Raw genomic sequence first — 26,366 nt, forward strand, 5'->3', positions numbered from 1 at the left:
AAGTAATTTAAAGCTCAATCCAGCCTCAATATTTCTTTGTTTTTTTTTATGTTTGTGTCTGACTTTTACGATTTTACAGTATTTAAGGTATTTTTTTTTCTGCTTGCTGTAGGTGGATTATTGTGTGTGTGTGTGTGTGTGTGTGTGTGTGTGTGTGTGTGTGTGTGTGTGTGTGTGTGTGTGTGTGTGTGTGTGTGTGTGTGTGTGTGTGTGTGTGTTGACAGTACAGGGAGGTACAGATGGTGGGATGTGGCAGTCTGTCTGACTGCGGTGAAGAATGTGAGATTCAGCTGTTGGCCTCTCGCCCCCCCCGGCTCTGACCTTATGTGTCTCTGATCACCGTCTGGCTCCATCTCATTATGACAAACTCCATATTGCTTCTCTCTCACAGCACCAGTCGTAACAATTACTAAACAAAAAACTCCCAAACGTTTTACAGAGAGGCTCCCATAGCTGTGATACGTCAGCCTCTAATTGAGTTCCTGCTAACCTCTCTTTACACGGTCGAGGGTCTTAGCTGTTGACCTGCTAACATACCTTGTCAGCAGTTTCATTAGTCACAGGAGCGGGGCTTTTGTTTCCCCGTGGTTTGTGTGCATATGTGTTTGTGTGAGCAAGTGCAAAGGACCTTCAGATAGCCAGGAGGGCCGGGGAGTTTATTTATAGGCCGAGTGTCAAAGCAGCGCGGAGCCAACAGCAGCAAGTCATTTACATCCAATGCACAAGAGTGCGAAGGTAAGCAGCTACTATTGCTGCAACATTTGGCTTAAAGGGTAAGTTTAAAAAAAGTTTTTCCGGACCCTTGCCAGCAGAGGGAGCACACACTGCCCCTTCTGTCAGGCTCTTAAATGGCGGTGTCACATTGTCTAAGAGTTGTTTGTACTGATCCGTGTAGAGAGCTGGAAGAGCCCTGGAGGACCCCTTACTGATAAACCAATATAATGAGCCTGTATGAGGCTGCTTACAGTACAGCACGCTGTGGGATAAATATTACAGTTCCCCTCAACTCTTTTGACTTTTTTTTTTCTTCTTTCCCCAATATAGATTCATGATCCCAAGACAGTTCCCACCAGTAAAGGAACATTGTTTCAGAAGTGCTGCCTCTGCTGGTTTATTGTTCTCAATATTTTTGAGTATGAAAGACAATTTCTATAGAGTTAGTCATGAAAAATAGTTATTGAAAGTCAAAGTTATAAGATCAAAATCAAAACTTTAACTAAGTGAGGCAACATATCAAATGATCTCATAATATTGACTTTTTACCTCTTAATTATGACTTACTACCTCATCATTTTAACTTTTATCTCATGTGAACATTTTAGCTCATAGTTTTCACTTTGTAAGTCAAATTCTGACATCTTATACTGTATTTCTAATAATAATAATAATAATGGATTTTATTTATATAGCACACTTTAAAATACAAAGAAATCTCAAGGTGCTGCACAGGGTAGAACAATCACAATAATCAAATATAATAATAAAACGCTAAAAACAAACAAAAAATAAAATAAGAATTTAAATAAATGAATTAATTTAATCATAATGAAATCTAAGAATATCTATTAAAACTGAACAACCACCCAAACACAAGCAATCTAAATTACCAAGACCTTAGGGGAAGGCAGACTTCCTTTTCATAATTTGAATAATTTTTTTATATCTCTAAATTATTGTTCTTCTTATCTTTTCTTTTTGGCATAGTAAGCCAAATTTTGATTCCTCATTTCATAACTCTGATTCACAAAATTGTGATTGACAATGAACATTTGTTTTATCTTGACTTTTCTGGCAGAAATGGGCTTCCATACTTCAGTTTAGTAATGTCAAGCTTTTTGAAATGCTTGTCTCGTCATGATGCAGTAAGCAAAAGCAGGAATATCTAACACAATAAATCACAATTTACTTATGTATGAATGCATATTCACAACTTTAAATGACTTAATGAATCACCAACCCTCTCTGGGTCTTTCTGTCAAGTCAGGATGATCTGGCAACGTACTGCTAGGATACGTGTCTTTGTTATTTACATAATGATAATGTATTTTCAGACGCCTGTGTTTGCTGTTGATAGTTCTGTGTGTTGTTTCGGGAGTAAATGCATTTTAGGGGAAAGTAATTGTAATATAACTTGTTATATGGGATTGTGAAACACTGAGATTGGATGAGACAAGCTGCACTTTAAACGACATCACGCAGAAATGAAGAGAGAAAAAGAAAGACCTCTCAGTTTCCACATCTTCAGCCACTGATTGCTCAGTACAAATAGATCTCTCATGTAATTGCCACTCGTTCTCAAGAGCCCATTTATCTATTCTGCAGCATTGCGTCACAGGTCTGGCCTCTGCCTAATGTTTATGTGAGGAAAATATTGGACGTGTTTCACATTGAAACAGTCCTTGTGTTTTGTACTTATATGTAACATGTGCTGGTTTCATCTGTGGACATCAGCAGGGACTTGATCCAGCAATACTTATGAAAGGAGTATTGAAAAGAATGAATGACAGGAGGAAAAAAGGATAATTTTTGGAATCAGTTTTCAGAGCAGCGGCTGATTTCAGTCGAGGCTCAGGGGAGTCCTCTGCTGGTCTGATGTCATAACTGCATATATTTCCTGGGATATATCAGAGCTGCACAGGTCAGCAGAAGGGCCAGCACTGATACAGGTTTTAAAAATGAGTTGAAGGCCACCATGCTCACACCAGATGTCAAATGTCTGCTCCATAAAAATGCATCTAACAGTATAGAAGTTCAGTAACAATTATACACATTTAGACAAAATCAAGTGCATGAAAACATACAGGAAATATGAATCCAATTATTTTAATTAAAGATTCAATCAATAGGGCATAACACATTTTTAACACATCACAAATTTCCCAAAAGCCCTGCAATCTCGAAAATTTAAACTGATTGGAAATGTGCAGCCATAAAAACATGAAGGATTTGAATATTTTACTTGGTGCAATCATTACACAGATTCAAAAGAAAAATTCTCCAGAAATAACAAAAGAAGGTAAACTGAATTAAGCCGTTAATATCCCCATAGGGAAGGCTAACCCAGTGATTTTTTTTTTTGGTTGTTACAGTTTTTCCTTCTATGGACTAATCAATTCAAACCTGCCTTGCTTAGTATGAATAACACGTGTATTGTTTGAAAACAATTAATATCTTTGCTTGAATTATACCTGAATTTCAGTGTCAATACTAAAAAAAAAGCTGCTATGTTTGCGTTGTGCTCGCTTAAGTGAACTGTTTTAATTCACCACAACTGACTTATCGTTATTTGTTTTTACCTGTTGTTACCTTTACCAATAGTTAGTCTCAGCTCTACAGAACCATTAAAGATGAAAAAAAGACACAATTTGATCAGTATTTCCTTTTTCATGCATCTCTCCACTATCATCAATCAGAAACACAGATACCAGCAGACAGAGGACTCTGTAACAACACCTGATACACACAGAGGTTTGAATAAAAAGGTATTTAACTGAAGGCACACAAAGGTCCAAAATACTAGGCTAACCACATACTGAAAAAAGGTCAAATAAACATTAGGACACAAAAACAAGTATCTTACAGCTGATGAGCACAATAAAACATAAGACAAACTGGCATGGAAAAAGGGGAGTGCACTGACTAAATACACAATGAAGCGAGGGTGATAACAAGGGACAGGTGAAAACAATCAGGGCGGGGCATAAACTCACTAAGGAGGGAAACACACAAGGGCAGGAAGTGAAGTATCTGAAAAGCTGAGTATACCTAAATAAAGCAGGAAATACTGACTGAAAACTGAATTTGTAACCTTAGAGAGAGGGACATGACATAATCATCCTTAAAACTACAGCAGCTCAGGTGAATCCCCGCTGTGTTTTCACCAAACAACAAACGACCATTTCGGCCTCTTTAAAGCTGTTGCTGGAGTAACATCTGTGTTGCATCATTGTATCATATCATGCATTATTATATCAACATAAACAGCAAACATCTTTTTGTCCATATGTATCTGATTTTCTTTTTTCTCATTATCCCTCTCAGCTTGTCACCTTCTTCTGAATGAAATTCATGATTAGAGAGCGAGTTAGAGCACCCTTTCCGGGCTGTTGTTATTAAAAAAAATAAGAAGAATGAGTCTCGACTGAGCTGTACAATGATATTGGCGAGCCTCAGCTGTGATTTGTCATATCTTGAACATCTTTTCATACTTGTTTTGTTGTATGTAAATCCTGATTCAGTTGCAGAAAAGATAATTTTGCTCTCACCGAGACCTTGGTTCAGCTAGAGGATGGCGAGTCTCAGAATCATCAAATAAAACTCTTCGTGCTGAGCTACTAAAACAGTTGTCATATGCAGCATCAACATAGAGGGCATAAAACAGATGCATTGCTGGCGTGAAGCAAATTGGCAATTAGGAATTAAATCAGAATCCCTCCAAACAGGACGGGGACGGTGCAGAGTTACAGCTGATGGTCTTGCTGAGTCACATTACACAGCAGCCTGCAAGGATTGGTGTTTACTTATGACTAAAAACAATTGTTGAAAATGCAGTTCATAAATATGCAAGTGTCATAAGTGTTTTTGTGCTGCACAAGCAGAATTGCATTATCTACTCCTGGGGAAAAACAACAACAAATAAAACAAGCCAAGGTCATCTTCATATTCCTTATGCGGCTTATTTCAAATCTAATCTCCTTTGTAATGAAGGTAAAGAGTGATAAATGACAGAAGGCCCATCACACAGAGGGCTCATATCACCAAACACATGGCACACATCCAGCCTCACACACACACACACAAGTAGCCTCTGAGGTTATTTACCAGCCCGGCTGTCACGGGTCTCTGCTGCGAGTCTTCCTGCTGCACAATATGAGCGTGTCAGTGTGACTCCTACATTTTTAATGGAAACGCAGGAAGGAAGCAGTCAGTCCACAGCAAACTAATAGCTCCGATTTCACAGTGAGGACTCTTGACACCCATAAACGTTGATATTTCCCCAAGAGAACATTTAATTTAAATGATATGCAGGTCCTTCACTGTGCACAGAAATGATTCATGCTTTTATTTCTTTGGCATTTTGAAATCTCTAATTTACTTTTGTTTTATTTTTCCCTTTCATGCCACTGGTGGTTTTACGTGCGTAGGCGTCAAAGATGTCACAAGCAGGTTGAAATAAAAGCTTCAGGCCCAGCCGGCTGCTGTATTCACCAAGAGACATGATTTATTGAAGAGGTCACTGAAGTAACTGCATTTGCTCATATTTGGTGTAGGTGCATTTTGATGTCATTCATCCAAATGTCAACCTTCATCATTGCTGACATCCTTCGAAAAAATAAATGATTATGACCGTCATTCATGCTTTTCATATGAAGTGGAAGCAAGGTGAGGGGAGTTTCTCAGAAATCAATGAAAACCAGTAACGCTGTTACACAAAAATGTATATAAGATGTGTTGCCAATTCTTATTTGGTAAGGGAATCCAAATAAAGGCGTGATATGCACAGAATATAACACAGCACAACAGAATAAGTGAAAGACATAAAAATGTACTGTAAATGAGATTTAGCATAGATTCAGAGAGGACTACCGTCACCGTATTTGCTCTGATGTTGTCTTTTTGAGGTGATTTGTTTATGTAGAGCATTAAATGTTCTAGAAACATTAGACTCTGAAACATCTAATTGTCCCTTTATATTTCACATCAGGTAACTTATAAGACACATTTTTCACTCTTTGTACATGAGTTTCACAAACAGAACCTGTTTGTGCTTGTTTCTGCAATGTATTGAAGCTGCATAGTGGATGCTCACGGTGCACAAAAGGAAAGGTTTAAAGCTAAGACAGCACTTTGCTTACACTATAACTGTGCTGTAACATCAGATGAAAACATTGGAGACATGTTCCTCATTTTATACATTTTCCCAAAATGAAACCTTATATATTTGGTATTTTCAGCCATGACAAACCAATGACATTTCCATCAGCCTCATCTGTGGTTCGTGTTCTGTGCTAATTAGCAAATATTAGCACGCTAACATGCTTAGCTAAGATGGGGGACATGTTAAGGTAGACAGTACACCCGCCTAACCAAAGTATGTTAGTATCGCTATTATGTTAGCATTAGCTTTAAACACCACTTTGCCAAAGTACAGCCTCACAGAGCCACAAGCGTAGATGAGGACTCTCAACTGGAACAACTTCACATACTCAAAGTTTATGCTGGAGTTATGACCTCTTCAGTAATTTTTAGCAACATTATAATTTATTGCAAAAGTTGTGTTGGTTTCAACACCGAAAGACTTCACATCAAAAGTTTGCAATGTGGAGCCAACAGAGACAAGTGGCCACAATCGAGGAAATATTGCCACATTATTGGGCTTTTTATGGAGATGAGGCACCATTACGCAAGGTCGGCCCAGTTTAAATTCTTATCAGCAATTACATCCTCAGCACCATCATTTTCTATAAAGGTGGAACTGATTTTTGAGGTCACAGACAATAAATACTGATGGTTTTCTGCAGGCACAAACACAGAAACTGTGAGAGATGATAGTTGTTTTTTGGGATATCGACAAGGTTAAAAATATAGAATTACGGCGGCATTATCCCTTAAAAAGCAACATAAATAAATCAATCAATTCCTAATTACATGACTTTTCCTTGATAAAATGAAAGATCTAACCACCTCAGCATTTATAAAATATATTTTTTTTACATTAAGATCTTCTTTTTCTCTTTCTATCCTCTTCTCATTTTAAACAGTGATACCCTCTGGAAACATGGTTGCTGTCAATTAACAATAACGCCACATGTTTGATTCTCTGCTGTGGCCTTTTCTAAGAGGGCATTTCATGTTCTCGTTCTCTCACATGGATTTCCTCTGGGTGTTTCCTTCCTCTGTCCAAACCTACGCAGGTCAAGAAAGAAGACTAAAGCTGCCAACAGGTACACAAGCACGGGTGTCGATGAGTGTCTGTCATTCTGAATTAGCCCTGTGAGGGACTGCTGACCTGTTCACTGTTTTTACCTGCAGCCCACCAACCCCTAAAAATAGAAAAATAGAAAAGTAAGTAGAGCACCATTGATTCATGAGTCGACCACTAGATGGCACAAAAGAATACAAAAAAAAAGAAATCTTTGCACTTTGTACAAATAACAGTAATCCATCATGTTGATGTCTTCACACACTGTAAAATACAGTGGAGCAAAGTGCAACGAGGAGGAAATAGTCTCCACAAAGAATTCCAGTCATGCTATCTAGAGGTAGACTGTCAAGGCTAAGCTCATCTTCCTCCAGCTGGCAGCAAGATAACAGCATCTCCGTCAACTTTAACAATGAATGTATTCAGGAAAACTGCGGGGAGTGTTTTTCCCTCATATAGATAGCTGCTGAAAGTGACACAAATCACAGAGATACTGAAGAAGTCCACCACAGAGACATTTCTTATCGCTTTTGTGCAGTTGTAAATCATGTGCGTACTTGCATGACAGGGCAGGTGGTGGAGTAGTGTGTAACATTTCTGCTGAATTAATTTCGTAAAATATACCTGACCTACTGGAAATGTGTGTAACAGGATCGGAGAGGCTTCAACATGCAAGCTGTGCAAGTTGTGCTTCTTACACACTTAAGCAATCAATTATTCACACCTAGCAGTGACATCAAATTTCTAATGTATGAGATTTACACATTTTTCACATGCAAATATAGATGTAAAAGTCATATTTTGATAGGAAAATACGGACAGTTATACACAGAGGGGACCTACAGCTACTGTTTATGTTCTAGTTTTATTACTACTCACAAAACTGCTCCAGAATAGAAAATGGGTCTACAGTTTCAAGAGAGAGCCTATTGCACTTCCACTATGAAGGCTATAGAAAGCAGGAAGAAACATTCAGAGTGTTTGTTTTGCACCATTACTCCAGACCTCGACTTGATCACTGTGAAGCTCTGAGTAACTGGAGGTACTTTGACCTGACAGAAAAGAGTGTACAGGTCTTTATTTTCAATATTATTTCCATGCAAACCACTGCAGTCTAATACCACCGTCCTGCAATGTAATAGTTTGACATTGTTATTTACCAAGGGATTGTTTTTTCAACACTGTTACCCCTTTTTCCCATTTTCCTTCCCTAGTACCCAGTAATAATATTTAACTACACTCTACACAAATATAGGTATTCATTCATTATCTGTAAACGCTTATCCTGTTAAGGTCCACGGGGGTGCTGGAGCCGATCTCAGCTGTCATTGGGCGAAGGCAGGGTTCACCATGGCCAGGGTGCCAGACTATCATAGGGCAGACATATATAGACAGACAACCATTCACGCTCACATCCACACCTACAGGCAATTTAGAGTCTCCAATTAATTTAAGCTGCATGTCTTTGGACTGTGGGATGAAGCCGGAGAACCCGGAGAGAACCCACGCTGACACGGGGAGAACATGCAAACTCCACACAGAAGACATTCTGGCCCGGGAATTGAACCTGGGCCCGTCTTGCTGTGAGGCGACTGTGCTAGCCACCACACCACCGTGGGTATTCAGTAATTAAAAATATAGACAGCAAAATATTATTTCCTCTTAAACATAAAGTTGATACCCCTTTAATCCCATATGTCGTTCATACAAAATGGCACCCAGTAAGTATTTTATTATTATCCTTATTTGTTAAATAATTTGCGGGCCTTATTTTAAGCGTTACCGAAATGCACAGTTTGCTCATACATTTTAAAGTATTTTGGTACGTTCCAAGTGCAGTACATCATAAAAGGTTTCAGGACTCATTGGAGCGAGAGATACAGATTCATATTTGACTTGTTTTGAAGAAAAACTTTACAAGGTCTATAACTTTAAAATCTGACAACAATAGATGCAGATTCAAAAATATGAGAGCAACATAAATAAGTCAGGATTCTAGTCAGCCAGACAGTAACTCTATGAACTAAAAATAAAAACACAACAACAATACCTCTTCAAATGCTTAATTGTGAGCTTCAGTGCATGCAGAGGTGTAGGCAGTGCTCTCAGAAAACATGTGAAGCTTTAATATCATGTAAAAAAATCCATTATATTGCATTAAAAATACAACACATCGACCCACCGGCATTAATATTTCACCCGACGACCCATTTATTGTGAGCCGATCCGGGACCTGAGACTTGCATTACAATGTAAAATCCCACAGCAGCTCCTGTTCTCTTGTTTAAGTGGCTGCACAGTGTGTTCCTGTGAGACTTCTACCTGTGACTCTTGATCCTACTCTGAATTATACTTTGTAATATACCAGGTAATGCATGATAATTGAGTTGACATTACATTTATATGGAACTAAGTGCATTTCAGAGTGGGTCTGAATGAGTTTTTTTATTATTGTAATGTTTGTAGATGGAATAGCATCCAATATTTGACTTTAAAATAGTCAAAGTAAAGCCACCATCAACACAGATGAATAAGTTCACCTTGATGCTGACTTCAAAGTCACAGAGGAAACAGGCCACTACTTTTCTCACAGAAATTGAAGGAAGTTTAACCGTTTTCTAGAAGAGCGGGTCCAAGGCATTAAAATAAGGCCTCTGCAAGGCCCCTAAACAGGCAAATGAGAAAGGTCCCATATATTTTTTTGTAAAAAATGTAACCATTTAATCAGTACCGCCAGACTCCTCAGCTCAACAGAACTTGTTAGCGTTTTTCCCTTTCAGGGTTTAGGTTTTATGGCCCGCAACTTTACTGTTCTAGTTAAGTCTCACAACAGCCTTGTTCAAGAAGCAGCACAGTTTGGAAAAAAAGCTCCAAACACTCACTGTACACTACCCGCACAGCACCAAACAAAGGACAAAGTAAGAGACTAGCTATATATACTATACTGAATTTAAATACGTCAGGAGACCAGAAACACTCCACATCTTCCTTTACATCTGCTGGCAAGTGTTTGCTAACAAGTTTGCAATATCAGCCTAAAAGGTGTTGTTGATATGTCAGTTCTGTTTTTACGGACTGTTTCAGCTGCTCCCAAGTGGACAGCAAAATAACAAAAAGCAGGTTTAATAGATTAATAGTTATTAAACCTGACCTTAAGTCTTAACTTCACCCTGTTGCAATGATTTAGAAGTGTACACTCTCTATAAGAGCAACAGAGCCCTCTGTTATCCTTTTTCTGTTATTCTCTATCCAGTGCAGGGATGTTTGAGACTAGTACACAGGGAAAACACATAAACAAACAACATCTCACACACACACACGATTGGTCTTGGACTGAACTGGAAGACGACATAAGATATTTAAATTTTCTTTGGTTGTTTTTTCACATTGTAAAGCTAACTTTAAATCTGCAAACATATTGTAAAGAGGGAAAACAAGACAGTGTTACCTATTTAATTTTTTTTTTTGTGGTGATTCAACTCAGACATGAACTTCAGCTCAGGCTTAGCACCAAAGATCAGAAGTAAACAACTATTAATCTGAAACTTTTTCAAGATCATCATGTCATCAAAACAAGTCTTTTCTTTACTGTATTTTCTTTACGCAATTGTTGATATTTGTTAAAACATATGCAGTATACCTACACTTATGGAATACTGTAGTTTTACATAACAGATTTGTGTACTTACATCATTCACTGTATAAAAGAGACAAGACAGATCAAAGACACAATGCAAACTTTTTGTTTAATGTAATGACCATGTCTGTCATTATAATTGTCATAAAATAATGTACAACAAGAAAAAAAAAAAGGGGGCCCAAAACTCAACAATTACATTACAGAAAGTTTTTGGGGTTTTTTTTGGGGTCCAGTTTACGACTCTTATCTATTAATCTCGTTAACTGTTTACCAGTCTATTAACGGACGTGCAGTGGAGGTTTTGATGCCAGGGGGCGTCACCGAGCAGCCCGGGCAGCTCGGTAAGCTCCTACGGGTCACTGTGAGAGCAGCAGGGGAGGGGGAGCCACACGCACTCAGGCTGCCCGAGTGAAACAGGTCGGACTAAACATAGGAAAAAGGAAAGGAGGAAAAAAAAAAAAAAAAAATCAAACGTGAATGCTCCCCGAGGTTTGTAAAGTGAAGGCGAGCGGAGCTGCCGGTGCGCTCCGAGATGTCAGCCGCTGTCAGTAGGCGGGCTGTGCGGAGGAGAGGAAGCTCTATTATTTGCAGACGTTTCCGCGCCGGTTTGACTGCGCGACACTTAATTGCCACCTGAAGACAATTAAGGCAGCAGCTTGAGGAGCGAAGACAGTGTTGTTTTTTTTTTGGTGTCAACTTTGCTGCCGGTGGATGTGGCGCCATGGAGATACAGGCAAGACTCCGAGCCACGCTGATGTTAATATGGATTTTTCAAGGTAAGCTAATTAATCCACTATGAGGGCATTAGGGCCGCGGGCTGCTGCTGCTACCTGTGAGTGAACCCGGAGGGCAGTGGTAGTTCGTTGGCATCATGGGAAGTGGGGTTCAAAGAATATTTATATGGCAAACTGTAGTTTCTTCTGAAAGTCAAGAAAAATTAATCAAACGTGGTGAGCCAAAAAGGCAACAAAATCTCTCTTTTAACAACTTCCAGAAACAAGCGTGGTGTGAGTTTTAAGGGTTAATTTCGATGAATGAAGTCAGTAATGTACAATAAGTGGCCTACTTCATGTACTGTAGCTATATAGTATGACCTTTAACAGTCTGCATCAGCACCACATTAACATCCTGGTTTGTAAATGTATTATAGTGCATCAATCAGACATATTATTAACGGTAACAAGCAGCTATTAGACTGCTCAGATGCCAAACATGTCAATCTGAAAAAAGCCCTTCTCCTCCTCCTTTGAAATTTTGAATTCAAATGCAGGAACAAGGACGCTGACAATTCATGAAATATGTAACTTTTTATTGCCGTGGCTGCTGCTGCTGCTGCTTGTGGATTTACCAGAGGTCTCTTTTTAAGCACACTGAAGAGTACTCTACATCTTAAAAGGGCATAATGTTGTTGCATGGTTGAATGCTCAGACATGAATTTCAAAGAAAGTGTTGTTAGCTTTTTTTTTTATTGCCCCTTGTGAGGTTGGAAATAACATAAAAAGCACCAGTCTACATGAAATAGTTGGATGTCATATAAAAATAATCACATTTTGGGTCACTTGGGCCATGCAGGTTCAAAGTCCTTCACCCTGTATTGACCTTTACTGGTATGGCTTGCATGCATATGGTTGGCGTTGACTTCATTGATTGAACTGATAACTCATCGAATAACTCATTAATAACGCCACAAATTATAGATATTGTTCCAGCTTCCGTCATTTATGTGAGGATTTGTTTGGTATGGACTCAGCGTTCACTTTGGAGCAGCAATGGAAGAGACAGAGAAGGTAAAATAAATACTTATTTGCCTCTGCATGGAAACCAGTGTGGTGTGACATAACATAACATCAGCCGTCCTTTGATTTTAGTGCAACTGCTAAATGGAATGAAACGAATGAATGAACTCATTTTTGCGGCTTTATACGCTTCCTGTTCTGATGACCAAAAGGACTTTCCAATTTTGCATGATGGATTTCTTTTCACATTTCTGACAACAGCTAAGCCTGTTTGGGGGGAAAAAAAAACCCCCCAAACCAAAACAATCCCGCCTGTCAGAAACGTCATAATTAGCAAATCAAGAAACTGCTGCACAAAAACGTAACGCACGACCGACTTCAAATGAGCAGAGCAGACCCAGCTGGAATTGATGAAACAGAGCGGCTCACTGGCTTTCCATGAGAGGACCCATAGCTAATTGGCTACCGAACGCAAAATAAATCAGTTAAATATTTGGCCGTCTGCAGGATTCTTTCATTTCTGAGACGGATGCTTAACATTTTATAACTGACAGTCCTAAATGACATTCTAGTTGTACCACACAAACACACTGCTGCTGCCGATCAGATAGCTCAAATTGGCCGGAGGGCAGTGACAAGGTGATTTGGCTCCCATCAGTCTGAATGTTTAGTTCATGCCAACCCCCCTCCTTGTAAAAATGCCTTTCTCTTTGGCCGGGTTGTTAAAATGCTGTCGTGTCCTCAGCCGATTGTGTTCAGTGACGGCTGGTTTGTAATGAGACCATAGCCACCAGGCGCTGCTGTGTAAGCTGATATTTGCCAGCCAGCTATATCCCTTTTTACAGAATAACTCACAGAGCTTAGGGTAATTCTGATTAGCGCGTGATTAACTAAACAAGAAATTGTTCGGCGCTGGATGCAGCGTCGGAACAAACAGCGTTCCCGGCAGAGGGCTGCATGAGAATGAATAGTTATTGCAAAGCTTCTTTTTGACTGACTGGCCTCAGCAGCTACCAGAGTCAGGCAATAAAGAGTCTCAGTCATTCAGATCATCCAGAAGATATCTTGAGGAGCACAAGTCAAAGTCAAAGACTTTAACAGAATCCAGCTGCCTTTTGAGTTTTTACTTGTAGATACCAAAGTTTGGAAAAATCGTTGATAAATTAGAAAATAAACTGTTATTTCACTGCCTGACCCAAAAAAATGTTTTCACAAGATCCCGATTTGGTTTAAATCTTCCAGATTTTTCATCATCATACAGAGTTTGCTCGGTCATCATATAAACGGTTTTGTTGTAATTATGTTCCAGGTATCCAGGTGTGTAATTTTTCTCATTTTAATATTAATGAGTAATAACAAAGGTGGCCAAAAAACGACGGTAAAGAAGTGACGGGAAATGATGGGAGGGAGACGGAGTAAGTGGCCCTAAGCACATTTGTGTTTGCGATTCATTGCTCTTCAAATAGTCTAGTTGTACTTTTCCTTAAAAATGACCAATCTACAGCTTTATTTTGAAGGAGTGCATTGATTGCAGGAAAAAAAGCATTTACTGGGGAACACTTTGGTCATCTTTCTTCCCCGTCACTATAAAAATCTGCTGCTGGAAAAAAAACCTCCCGGCGGTGTACATCTTCTGAGTCTCTTTATTTATCTTCTCTGACTCCAACTGGTAAATTGCCACCAGTTTCCAGAGCAGTTACATTCGTTAGACTTCCTTCGTGTGTGGGAGCCTAATTGATCCGGTCCACCGTATGTGTCACAAACGCTCTGAAAGACCCCCGCAGAGGGCACGGAGGCAGAAAGAGCCGATGCAGCCTCAAAACGATTCTCTTATGTAAAACCAGGTGAAATTAATTGGCTCATGCTCGCCACGCTCACAAAATGATATATTTGTTTCTAAATGCAACAGCTGCTGCATGTTCAGCTCTATACCCAGCGACAGTTACAGTAGTGGATGTCGACAAGGTGTTGATTGGAGCTCTGCGTGCCGGCCCATTGAGTTAATATGACTTTGAGGCAGGTGATCAAAACAATCTGAATGTGCAGAGTTAACTTTGATGGCTGTGCGACCATATTAATGCTGATATTAACAGTCGGTTATATTTTTATAGTTGCAAGTTTTCCCATTGTCCTGGATTTCCCATCACAGTTAGAGTAAAAATAGAATTTATGATCGAATTATGTTTGTATCAGCAGGTTGTGTTTTCTTTGCTTTTATGAAGGTAAAATCGTTTTGCACATTTTAGCTTATGCACATTAAATGTCCCACATCAGACACACCAACCCATCAGCATTTTACTTGCTGAATGGCTCACTTTGATGTTCGGCGCTGTACTGCATTAGTCATTTGCTATACACACACACACACACACCATACTCTAACAGTCCAGTAGTACTCCGCATCATGCCTTTCCAGTAGGGAACCTTTTTGAAGCACTAATTTCGAACTCTGACTATGAAGAAAATGTGAATATCCAGAAAAGGAAGCATCATTTGTAAAAATCTTTCTCTGTAAAATCTTAAACACAGCAGGAGAGTTATTAATTCTGCCAATTACCCAGTCTCAAGCTTAATGTGTCATTTTAATGAGTTTAATTATCTGGGAAACAATTGATTTGATTAGTGAAGATGCATTGGAAAGCAGTTGAGCTATAGTGATGCATGATGCAAGGCAATCACTCAGAGGAGTATGCAGACCCTAAATTAATCTTGATTCAAAACACACAAATATTTCATGACTATGTGAAAGTTCCTTGTTGTGAGTATTTGTGTTAGGGGGGTGAGCCTGGAGCCGATCCCAGCTGACATTGGGCGAGAGGCGGGGTACAGCCTGTACAGGTCACCAGTCAATCACTGGGCCGACATGTATACGGACAACGATTCCCACCCACAGGCAATAAAGAGTCTCCGAATGACCTAGCCTCCATTTCTGAGTGGGAGGAAACCCACGCAGGCACCAGGAGAACAAACAAAACCCCACAAAAATCCACATTTGTTGTCTGTAGGAGCAGTTGTATCGCATCTGCAGGAGTTTGGAAATGTATGACAGGAGGAAATGACATTTCTTGAAGGAAAGCTCCTCCTAGGTGTTAAAATGGTATCTTCTTGTCGGTCATTCAGTAATATGATTACCTTCAGAATTCACCTCTTAAGATTGTTGTCACTTCTGGCAAAAAATTGACATTTAAATGTATAATCGGGCGAAGGACGAAGGAACTCAAATTATGTCCGTCAATCACCTCTGCTCCATTAAAAAAGATTCATACTGTCTGTATAATATGCAAAACCTTTAGATGAAGAATTTTACTCATCTCACATTAATATATTTGTCTGCATAATTAACTGACAACAGATGTCAAATGGAAAAGACCGTCTCCTGTCAAATACATTGAAAATAAATGTGACAGGATGTGAAAATCCATTGATCAAAACCAGCACAGTGACGGACATCTTTAAATACTGAATATGAAAGACACTCAAGTTGATTATACATGTGTACATCCAGCAGCAGTAGTAGTTACCAAGGGAGACCCATGTAGCACCTGCTGAGTAATTCTGTTTTAATTGTTGATTTTATGGTGAGTTACTGTTTCATGTATGGTCATCATATGGGTGGGTCGTCTCAAGTGAGGCGCTCAGCTGGTGAGCAATAAGCGCTTCTTCTTTTCATTACATTACATTACATTACAGTCATTTAGCAGACGCTTTTATCCAAAGCGACTTACAGGAGAAATGTAAAAGACACGGCACCGGGAATGAAATGTACATTAACACTCAGAGATTAACGCTTTATTTTCAGCAGTGCCGTGTTTCTCCTTGCGAAATGGTTCTGCAAAATCCGCTGGGAGGATGATGTAGGCGTATTTAGAATCTCCTTCAGTGTTTCAGGGAAAATATATAGTCACAGGACCAAAGAGATGGATCCTCCAAGCAGAAATCATAAAACGAAAGCTGCTAACTAAAACGTACTTCAATTGCGGTTTGTAAGAATATCAAGCACACTTTGTGACAGACAAAGGTTTGTTGAAAAGCTGTCGCTCTATATTCTTTTCATTTCGGTTGATTTAAATCCGTCTCAAACCTACCAGCCGGATGCAGTATAATTAAATGTAAATATACAAGCTGCTGGTGTGACAGGTGTGCTTCTGCTGTTGTCCCCTCTCCACCCCCGCTCCATCTTCATGTGGCTAATGATGTGGCCACCGGTGACCAGTCCGGTTCGACTACCGGGGACACTATCGGGACACTTTTTAAATCTTCCCACTCAGCCAATTAGTTTGTCATTTTGCGCTTTAGTCTCACAGTGTCTGAATCCAAAGCGTTCCGTAAAAGAACAAGGAAGTGTGTTTGTGTTTGCTAGACACAGGTTGACCCCCCCCCCCCCATAAATGATGTATCTGAGGAGTGTGTCGTTTACACCCCAGGCGTGGGGCGAGGGTCTTGATGATTTAGACGAAGTGCACCCTGGGAAAATGGCACACACTAATGAGGTACGTTCCTTCTTTAAATGAGACCACTGCTCCGGGTAGAAACCTGTGTGTGTGTGTGTGTGTGTGTGTGTGTGTGTGTGTGTGTGTGTGTGTGTGTGTGTGTGTGTGTGTGTGTGTGTGTGTGTGTGTGTGTGTGTGTGTGTGTGTGTGTGTGTGTGTGTGTGTGTGTGTGTGTGTGTGTGTGTGTGTGTGTGTGACTTCAGAGACCAGGCATACAAACGCACAACGCAGGGCCGCTAACCATCGTCACCAGCGACATTTATCTTGAGGTTTGAGACAAAGAAATCCTAGTAATGCTGGTGAAAGCAGAGGTAGCCTGCTGGAATTCATTTTCAGAGGACTCATCACAATTAATCTTTTATTCTAACTGAAAAGCAGCGTCAAAACTGTAATTGTAAGAGGTTGCTACACGCTGGCAGAGGCTCTTTTTCTTTCGAAATTAATATGACTGTTAAAGAAAAAAAAACTGTTTCATCAGCTTTTTAAAATGTTTGCTTTTATCCAAGAGAAAGATTGATTTTCAGGGCTAAAATGCGTGACAACTGCTCGCCTGTAAAGGAAAAAAATCCCTTTGATTCTTTTGGCTTTGTAGTGCAGGTAGGAACTGGGCTGCCTGGTGGCAGCAGATGAGTTTTGCTCTCAGACGCTAAAGGATTAGAGTCCTGTTTGGCTGTTATTGTGAAGCAAAAAGGGAAATCGTTTTTTTTCCTGTGGTGTCATAGGGCTGGATGGGTTTTCTGACAGGCCGTATTGGTGATGGGTTAGTTTAAAAATGGTAGGTGATAGCATATTTAACATGTTAAAGGACAGAATTGGAGTGCAGAGATGAGAGATTGGTATTCATTGAGGAGTGAGAGGCTTCCTTGGTCCTTCCTCTTGTTGCTCGACTGTCTCTCGCCAGATGGAGGGCAGGGTTTTTGTGTCCAGATTAATGCTGTCATCTGGTTTGAGGTGTAGCGTGGCCTTACAGGTTTAAGGCGTGGTCAAATGAGGCTCGGGTCAATCCTGCGGTGGCAAGGCAATTTGCCTGCACAGGCTGCTGTTATTTCTCCTCACAGATTAAAACAACGTTATGCTGTGCCTCTGTAATGTTCAAGGAAAGCTTGCACTTTGATTTACTTTTACTGAACAGTTTTCCTTAAAATCTTGTGACCTTGGAATCAGAAGATTCCTTCCTTCCTTCCTTCCATTGCCAAAATAACAGGCATCCTTAAGGCACTTTAAATATATTGCATATAACCTAAAAATCATATCTCATTGTTGTGTGTCAGTGTCGGTTGGTTTAACTGCTTTGGTTGGGACTGAAATGTATTAACAGTTCTTGAATAAAATTTTGTTTACACATTTGTGTAATCCATTTGTTTTCAATACAGCAGGGAAAACAAAACAAAAAAAAAAATAATTCTTTGTTTTCATTTATTTAAAGAATGTAAACCTTCAACAGTGTTTCATTGACTGTAACAGCTAAGGCACTGGAATCCTGGCCTATTGTCAATGAAAATAAATAAACCACAAAATAAATATCACAAATGGCAAAGGGATGCACTGATCCACCTTTTTTCCGTTATTGTCTACAATCGAGTGTTGTCGCATATACGCAGCGATAAACCCTCTACAGCAGCAGTTGCTTTGGATCGGTCTAAATCTGCAGTTGGAAGCTTCCTGAACGTTGTGGAGAGAGGGACTCGCCATCCAGTCCGTGTTGTGTTTGTTCCCCTTACTTCCACATTTGGATGATGCCGTCGCAAATGAAGTGACTGAAGTGTATCAGTAGAACGGCATACAGTTTGACACAGATCGTTGTCCATTGAGCCTGACTTATCAGACTAAGTCGACTGGTGCACTGCCAAACCTTTCAGCGGAGTTGGCATTTGCATCACTGTTATTCATGTTTCCAAACATTTTGAGCAACATTTGAAGATATTTTTTCTGCTTTTTTTAATTTTTTTTTAAGCCCAGTCACAGAGCAGTGAGGTGACAAAAATAAAGAGGTATAGAGGGAGAACTTGATGGGTTCTCCTGTGCTCATTCTGAGCTCTGAATGTTTCTTTAAAACGGGTAGAACCAAGTTAGAGAATCACTTCCTTATTTCAAGTCCAAACAAACCTACACAAAACTTTAATAAGCCGTTAAAGGTTCGTGTGCCATAAACAGTCAGACTATAAATGTAACGTCACGATTAATCTGCTGTGCCTGGACATCATGTGTTCGCCATGTATGTTAAGCCTACATCAAATCCTCACGCGGTGGCCTTTGTGGTTTCTTTAAATACCCTTGCTTCGTTTTCCAGCCCCCAAGTGTTTATTGCAGCCGTAACATCAATTTACTCTGGGCTTGTAGTCGCACTCTATCTGGCCCCTTTGGTGGTGAGGCAAATACCATTAAATAAAATGAATACCTTTGGGGATGTTGACGCTCAAAATGGAAAGAACCGACCGAGCAGAATACAAGGCCGAACTGTATTTTTCTTTTTAATCTCAGTGATCTGTTAAATCCTAGAATAATTGGCTCTTTGGGATAACTGAGCATTGAAGCTGGGCAAAGTAAGGATCTTCCTATCACTTGAGGTGAACCAGGTGGCTCCTGTTTCTAAGCCTCTCCAGATGTCATTAATGTGACCAGGGAGGGTTTGGTTAAAGGAAATTCTCCTCAGCATCATTCCGAATGTTAGCCTTCCTGAAATCTACAGTAGTCAAGGTGAGGATCATACTACTGTTTTTAATTTTTCTAACCTTTTGTTTTTTTTCCCCCCTCAAGTTCAGAATACATTTTCTTTTTCTTGATTTCCCTGTTAGTGATAAACAGAAGAATGTTACACGCCAACATTTTCACACAGAACAGATGATCAAAACAAACACAGAGGCTGCTGCGCAAGAGTTCAAACGAGAAGCATTTATAATAAATAAAAAAAGGGGTTCGCATTTTGCATCAAACAGTGTTTTCTACTAGTTTACAGATTATGTGGAAGTTCAGTGAAATATAGTCGGTTATTTATCCTGCAACTGTTATTCATGTTGTCACTGACACTTTCTTTGCCTGGGGTGTCCTTCCATAAAATTATTTAGCAAAATATATAGCTCCTAATTTCAAAATATTTTAAGAGTATTAGAATCTACAGAACTCATTTTACGTAGTTTAAACATGGTCCTTTCTTTCAAATGTTCAATCTCGTCCAGAGCAGCACGGTCAATGACTTCTTCCTCTCAACCACAGTTTTTGTTCCTGCCTCAATTATCTGCTGTTTCTCAGTTGTTGATGTTTCTTTTTTTTTGGATTCAGTGCAAATACAAAGATTTGTGCAGAAGTTGTCCTAGTTCCTGCAGCAAGAATTGTTTGAGAGAAATGTTGTTGTTTGAGTAGCTAGAAGTTTTAACAATTTGATCAGTTGGTCACCAACTTGATCAACAGCTACCTAGAAATATTCACATTTATTAATATACAAATGCACATTAAGCAGTACAAACCGTGCACTTCCAATACTTTCTTTAACCGTATCTATTTGGAAGTCTTCATGATTGATTTAGAACCATTAACGTCAATATATCATTCGTTTATCATGCGTATGTGTTTGATAACTAAGGTGCTTTCCTCATTTGCCATGTGGCAAAACTTTAGACTGCCCATCTATAGAGCTATGGTGTTCAATGATAAATGAATACATATGAACTAAATAATCACATGAATAAATATATTTATAGATTAAACAATAATGTGTGAAATTATTTAATGAATTATTTTACACTTAATTTACTGTAAAATGTTTTTCTTTTGTCTTATTTCATAACAACGGAGCTTTAAAGGACTTTTTTTTATTTCAGTAGAATTTTTGGTTTTTTTGACATATAATTTTTCAAATACAAATGTTAAAGCTATTCCATTAAAAAAACCTCGGAAGTGGTTTAGAAACCATTAGCGTACAACAGACATTGATTGTACAGAACATAAACACGTCATGATGTTTTCACAAACACAACTCCATTTTAATTCCATTACTTTCTCTGGCACAGAGTTTGCATACACGTCTGACTAAATCATTTGAGAGTGTGTTAACAGAAAATTTGCTTTCACAGAATAATGGGTTGCAAAGCTGTTTGAATCATCAGTTTTATAAACCAATCTGAAAAAGTCTGTGCTGAAAATAGCTTTTTAAAATAATGTCATATTTAGCAGTCCTGAAATTAACCCAAAACATGAACTGCTTTGTGAAGCACTCTCCTGTATCTCTGTCAGCAGCGTGGCAGCAGGCAGTCATGCATTAAGTTTCGTATGTTATGATCTATAGAGCGAGTCTCGCCTCACAGTTTTTTGCAGGAGAATTTTTTATCATTTCTATTTCCAGCCTAAAGGTTGGTTGGTCCTCTAAATTGATCTTGCGAACACAGCTGCTTCTAAGAAACCTGCTCGCACCTGATAAGCCCAGTAACCATGGCACCTTTTTACCGGCAAAGCTCAGACATCAAATATGCTTCATTTCAGGTGCGAAGGTGGAAGTCATAAACTTTCTCTGCTATCAAGTCTGCAGAGAATATCACAATTCTTTCTGAAACGTGTGAGAAGAAGGCGAAATGACAGCCCTGAAAACTGCACCTACAGAATGTATTGTCTTCAGCCTGTCTGTACTCTACAGGCAAGATATGAAAGTACCCACAACATGTTTAGTTTCAAAGTATTGTGGAAAAACAAACACCCACTGCTGTCGGAGAAACCTACGATAAATACAACCTTGACAAATGTCACAGCAGCAGGATAGTTTCCAGCCATCTAAGCACGGAGCATGTGAGGGTTGTCAGATGATTATTGTGGATGAGAAGGTCTCCAACACGGACTTCTCTTTGTAGCAGAGATACTGAGGTTTTCAAAGTAATAATGGACCAGGCGGTGCGCTGATTATGTTTACCAAGTTTAGATTCTGAACATTTAATAGATGAGGTGACAAGATCAGAAGAACCCCGCCCCCAAAACTTTCCAAGATGCTTATGTATTTGGAGTCTGGGCAGTCGTACTGAAACAACAAATAATGTTGTAAATGAATAAACCCATCCGGTTTCGTGGAATCAATGGCAAGCAATTAAAGCACCATTAATTGATAATCCGCCAGATCAACTGTAAGAGTTTTGATTTCCATACACTATATTAACTCTACTTTTAGCCCTGTTTTGGTCTCCACCGACTCCTGAGAGGAACATCAGGCGCTTTGGCTGCTAAATGCTGCATTATGTTCACCAGCAAGTCGCTATCCGTGTCCGTCTTCTGCTTGGTTCCGAGCAGGTAGTGCACAGAAGATTTACCTGGACCTTTTTTCTTTTTTTAAATGGAGAAAGAAAGTCAGCCAGAACAGCGAAGTCACGGTCGGTAAGCCAAAGCAGTGAGCTGAAAGACGCTAAAATGCTCTCTGTATGTTTATCACTAATAACCTTCATTTGATCCATTGTTGATATAAAAGTATTGATTAGTACAGCGTTAACCATATGAATCATTCATTTTATATTTTGGTCTTGTTGTTTTGTGTGGTTGGCTGTTAATTGCATTCAATTGTATTTCATATAAAGCTTTCTGATGGTACAATTTGACATACACAATGATGGATATAATCCTGAATATGGTTGTTTTGTAAATACAGACTACAGGATTGTTGTTTCTTCAGTTAATTACAGATATGCCCGCAGACGAGAGATAAAAGTGAAACGTTTTCATACCCTCTGTTTCAAAATGAGCTTTAGAGCCACACTAATGACCCGTAACAAAGCAGGCGTAAACGTTTTAAGAACTTGAAAAGAATAAAGTTGCTGCAAATAACTTTATCTCAGACATGTATCACAGCAGAAATGGCTCTTTTATGCCCTTAAAATTACCAGTGCTCCATTTTCATATTGTAGCAAGTCAGTTTGTGATTAATCAATGATTCAGAGTAAAACATCTCCTGGTTTAGTAGCATTTAAGACAGTATTTTATTATTCATGTGTTCTCCTCCACGCTGAAACCGACTAATTACCTAAAAAGAAGGACAAAGTCTGGACAGAGACCCTGCTGGAGTTTTCAGAAAAATACTGGCAACGACCGCTGTGCATTTATATCTTCTAATCAGTGCACTCGTGTGTCCTCACTGATTTGAAATGAGAAAATTAGTGTAACTGCTGCAGTCAGAGAAATTATAGAGCTACATGATTAAAGGACATTCAGCTTTCCCAGCAATACTTGAATTAGGGTTTTTTTGTGCAACACTAGTGTTTTTATTTGGAAATCATAGATCGAAGAGTCAAGTAAAATACAAAAAAATAAAGGTATATGGTTTTTGAAAAGAATTCAATGATTTTTATATACATTTTCAAGTTTCTGCACTGGCTGTGACTCTTTAAAATCAATTGACTCCTGTTTAAACTTCGGCTGGCATTGCTTGTTTCTCTCTCTGGACAACCATTCCACTTATAGAGAGCTAGATAATAATAACAGCCAAATGCAACATCTGTTTCACAAGTATAGCAGCCATTTAAAGTAAGAAGCATCTGATGTAGTAAAATATAAACTTGTCCATATATATATATATCTCCAGGTCATTTAAAATAGGAGAAGGTGAAGTAGGGTTGAAGTGGAGTAAGGCGTTAAGCTTTCTGTACTCAAAATATATACAAAAGGGAATTCTTCCATCAGTTACTGGTGTATTTATACTTCTTTTGAGAGAGCAGGGTGGGTTGACGGTACAGCAGCTGTGTACCAACACTTAGACTTAATTGGTTTAGCTGAAGGCAGGGACAATGGTTTGTTCCCTCAGGAGCTGGCTTCTCTTCTTAGAAGACTGCTTTCTTTGAAATGGCTTTAAAACAAAGGTGAGATGGACTGTTTTCACCAGGTTACTGTCTCATGGCACAAGATTTAGAGTCTTGGTTCTTCCAGTCCTAAATCAAATTCTAACCTTAAATGTTGGAGTTGGTAAAGGTCTCTCTTCGGGTCCTTATTAACCAGTACATGCTGCGCTTTGATAATGCATATGCAGGAGCATTATCCAAAAGTTACAACTTCTGCTCTTTAGGCTTCTGTGCAAAAAGAAAAGGCATAACCCAAATTCGAATTTATTAAAAGAAAAAATAAATAAATATCTGAAACAGTAAACCAGTTGCAATTGATTTTTCATATTTTGATTTTGCATTACTGCTTGTTTTTTTTTTTAAAATATCAGTAATTTTATAACAGACAATATGAAAAAGAAGTGTTACTATGAATATAAAGGTGCCTTTCAATGGACTACTTGTAGACGCTGTTTAACTCTCCATCTCCAAGTTAAAGAACATCATTTATTTCACATAAATGTCTTCATCTGAGGTGTCAAAGCAACGATACAGTATTATGAAGGGAAATGTTGTGATTTTATACAATAGTGCTTTATTGCATTATTGAACGATTTACAACCCTCATGACCAGACACAAAGTCACCATGCCCATTACTACCAGGTCTGTCTCTCTGCTACAGTATAATGCGATTGTCTCCCGAGTCATAGCACAGTGGTCACATTATGATGTCTTCTTGTGTGCGACTTTTGTCTATCCTGTCTCCCTCCCTGCTTAAGCCAGCTTGGGCTGATAATAAGATTAGAGCATAGCGAGGCGGCTTAGGGACCCGACCTAAGAAACGGTGATCGTTTATCCGTGATGCTGCTGCAGATGGACTCGACCGGGGAAAGGAGTCTCGGAGCAGAGAGTGGACGTGAGGCTGCCAAGGTCAAAGGGCAGCAGGCGACATTTGATCACGGCTCTACAGGCAACATTCCGACACCTGAACACTCCAGAGTGCATTTTACCTCACAGCTCACACATACATTAAACAACACAATGTAGGTTTTTATTTTATCATCACACAAACCCTCTGTTTACCTCGCCATCCAATATCATCTCCTCCACAACAGGCGCAACTCTCTCCTCCATCGGCGGCCTCATTAATCAACACTAATCAATGCTCTGTTGAACTGTGGCAGAAGTAAAGGCTTAACCCCTTATTGCCAACTGTCCACACAGATCTTAACAAGCAGAGATTTAGAGGAGGCACTCAAATACGTTTTGTGGAGCCTACGCCAAATACAGCAGCAAAAAAACACTGATAATTATCCTTCCAGGGTTCAGACAGTGTGGATCAATTATGAAATAAAAAGCTTGTCTGATAAAAGAGTTTTGGTGTTTTTAAAACCAGATAATCCACTCAGAGTAGCCCGAGGATGTTTTTGCCCTTCATCTGATTTATGTGATCAGTAAAGATGAAAAAAAAACAAAATAAAAATGCTTCATAAAAAAAGACACCAGAGGAGAGCGCCTGCAACCTTGATTTTTAAAGTTATTTCTCCATCCAACTTTGAAATCGGGCTCAGAATGAGATTCATCTATCCAGAGATATTATTTAACACAAACGTATGGCTGGAGGATGCATTTAATATATAGACATTTTATAGACTGAATGATTAATTGATTAATGCAGAAGATAATCAGCGGAATGATTGATGATGTTGTTTGAAGTTGTTCCAATACCAGTGTTGGAAATGCCTCTAATACTGCCTCAAATGCTGGATCGGCGGTTGCGAGTATGCGGGTCTACCCCCTGATCGTTATCGAGTTATTTCATTTATCAGCTCATTAACACTACACAGGAACAGCTACATGTGTCACTTGCCGCCTGATCCATACATCCTGCTGCATCGGTACTGCACAGATGCAACTCTCAGGAAAGATAAGTCAGAAGCGAGATGTTCTCACTTATTAGCTACTTCCATCATCAGCTCTGGGGAAAGATTGCTGTGTCGGAAATGGATAAAAGGAGAAGCTATTCTAGCACTGGTATCGACATCTCTTAAGTAAGTAATCATTAGTTGCAGCACTTTTGATGAATTGTGCAGCCCTACTCAGTACTTTCATATATCAGGGGCAGCGTATCATACCTTAATATGATTAAATGCACTTTAAATTACTGCTTATCAGACTGGAGCGTTTCATTCATTTATGTTATTTGTTTCTGGTCCTACACAAGTCATTAAGACACCAGCTTTTTATCTGATTGTAGATTAAAAAAAGCAAAGTAGCTCAACAGGATTACACAAAATAAATCTCTTTCATATGTCTTTGACCGCTCCACAGAGACGGCACACAGTCAGTCTCTGTGGAGCAACTATCTAAACACTGAAGGGAGCACTTTTACAAAAGCACTGCTTATAATGTATTCACAAGCAGACCCACGAGAGGCCTTTAAAAGCCTCACTCGCTAAATCCACCATGTCAGGTTGTGGGAGCCATCAAATCCCTTTTACACTTTGATATAATCCATGTTGATTACAGCCCTCTCACCTCGGTTAAATCACTGCAGCTCCTAATTGTGTTGAACGCAAGTAGACTCATCCCCACTGTTGTGTACCATCTCCTTTTCTCTTTCACTCTGCATTCATGTGTCTATTGGGCCTCATTTTATTTAATTTGTTTGAAATAGAAAGGGTGAAGGATTTATGGTTGCATAAATGATATGGTCCATATGAGTCTATTTGTTCTTTATTGGGAAACATGATAAAGTGGAAACAACAGACGTGAGGCTGCGTTTGGCAGCTTGT

At 39.3% G+C, this 26,366-nt stretch overlaps 1 protein-coding gene across 1 annotated transcript in view; it reads left to right on the top strand.

Annotated features, from left to right (window-relative positions):
* The first annotated feature begins 11,133 nt into the window (after positions 1-11,133).
* esamb (endothelial cell adhesion molecule b) overlaps positions 11,134-26,366 on the top strand; it is a 36,922-nt gene continuing 21,689 nt past the window's right edge. The window contains exon 1 of the mRNA XM_054602739.1: positions 11,134-11,338. Within this exon, the coding sequence (XP_054458714.1) occupies positions 11,284-11,338 (55 nt within the window). The 5' untranslated portion in view covers positions 11,134-11,283. The remainder of the gene's footprint in view (positions 11,339-26,366) is intronic.

This window comes from Anoplopoma fimbria, chromosome 1, assembly GCF_027596085.1.
Source record: "Anoplopoma fimbria isolate UVic2021 breed Golden Eagle Sablefish chromosome 1, Afim_UVic_2022, whole genome shotgun sequence".
Taxonomy (NCBI): Eukaryota; Metazoa; Chordata; class Actinopteri; order Perciformes; family Anoplopomatidae; genus Anoplopoma; species Anoplopoma fimbria.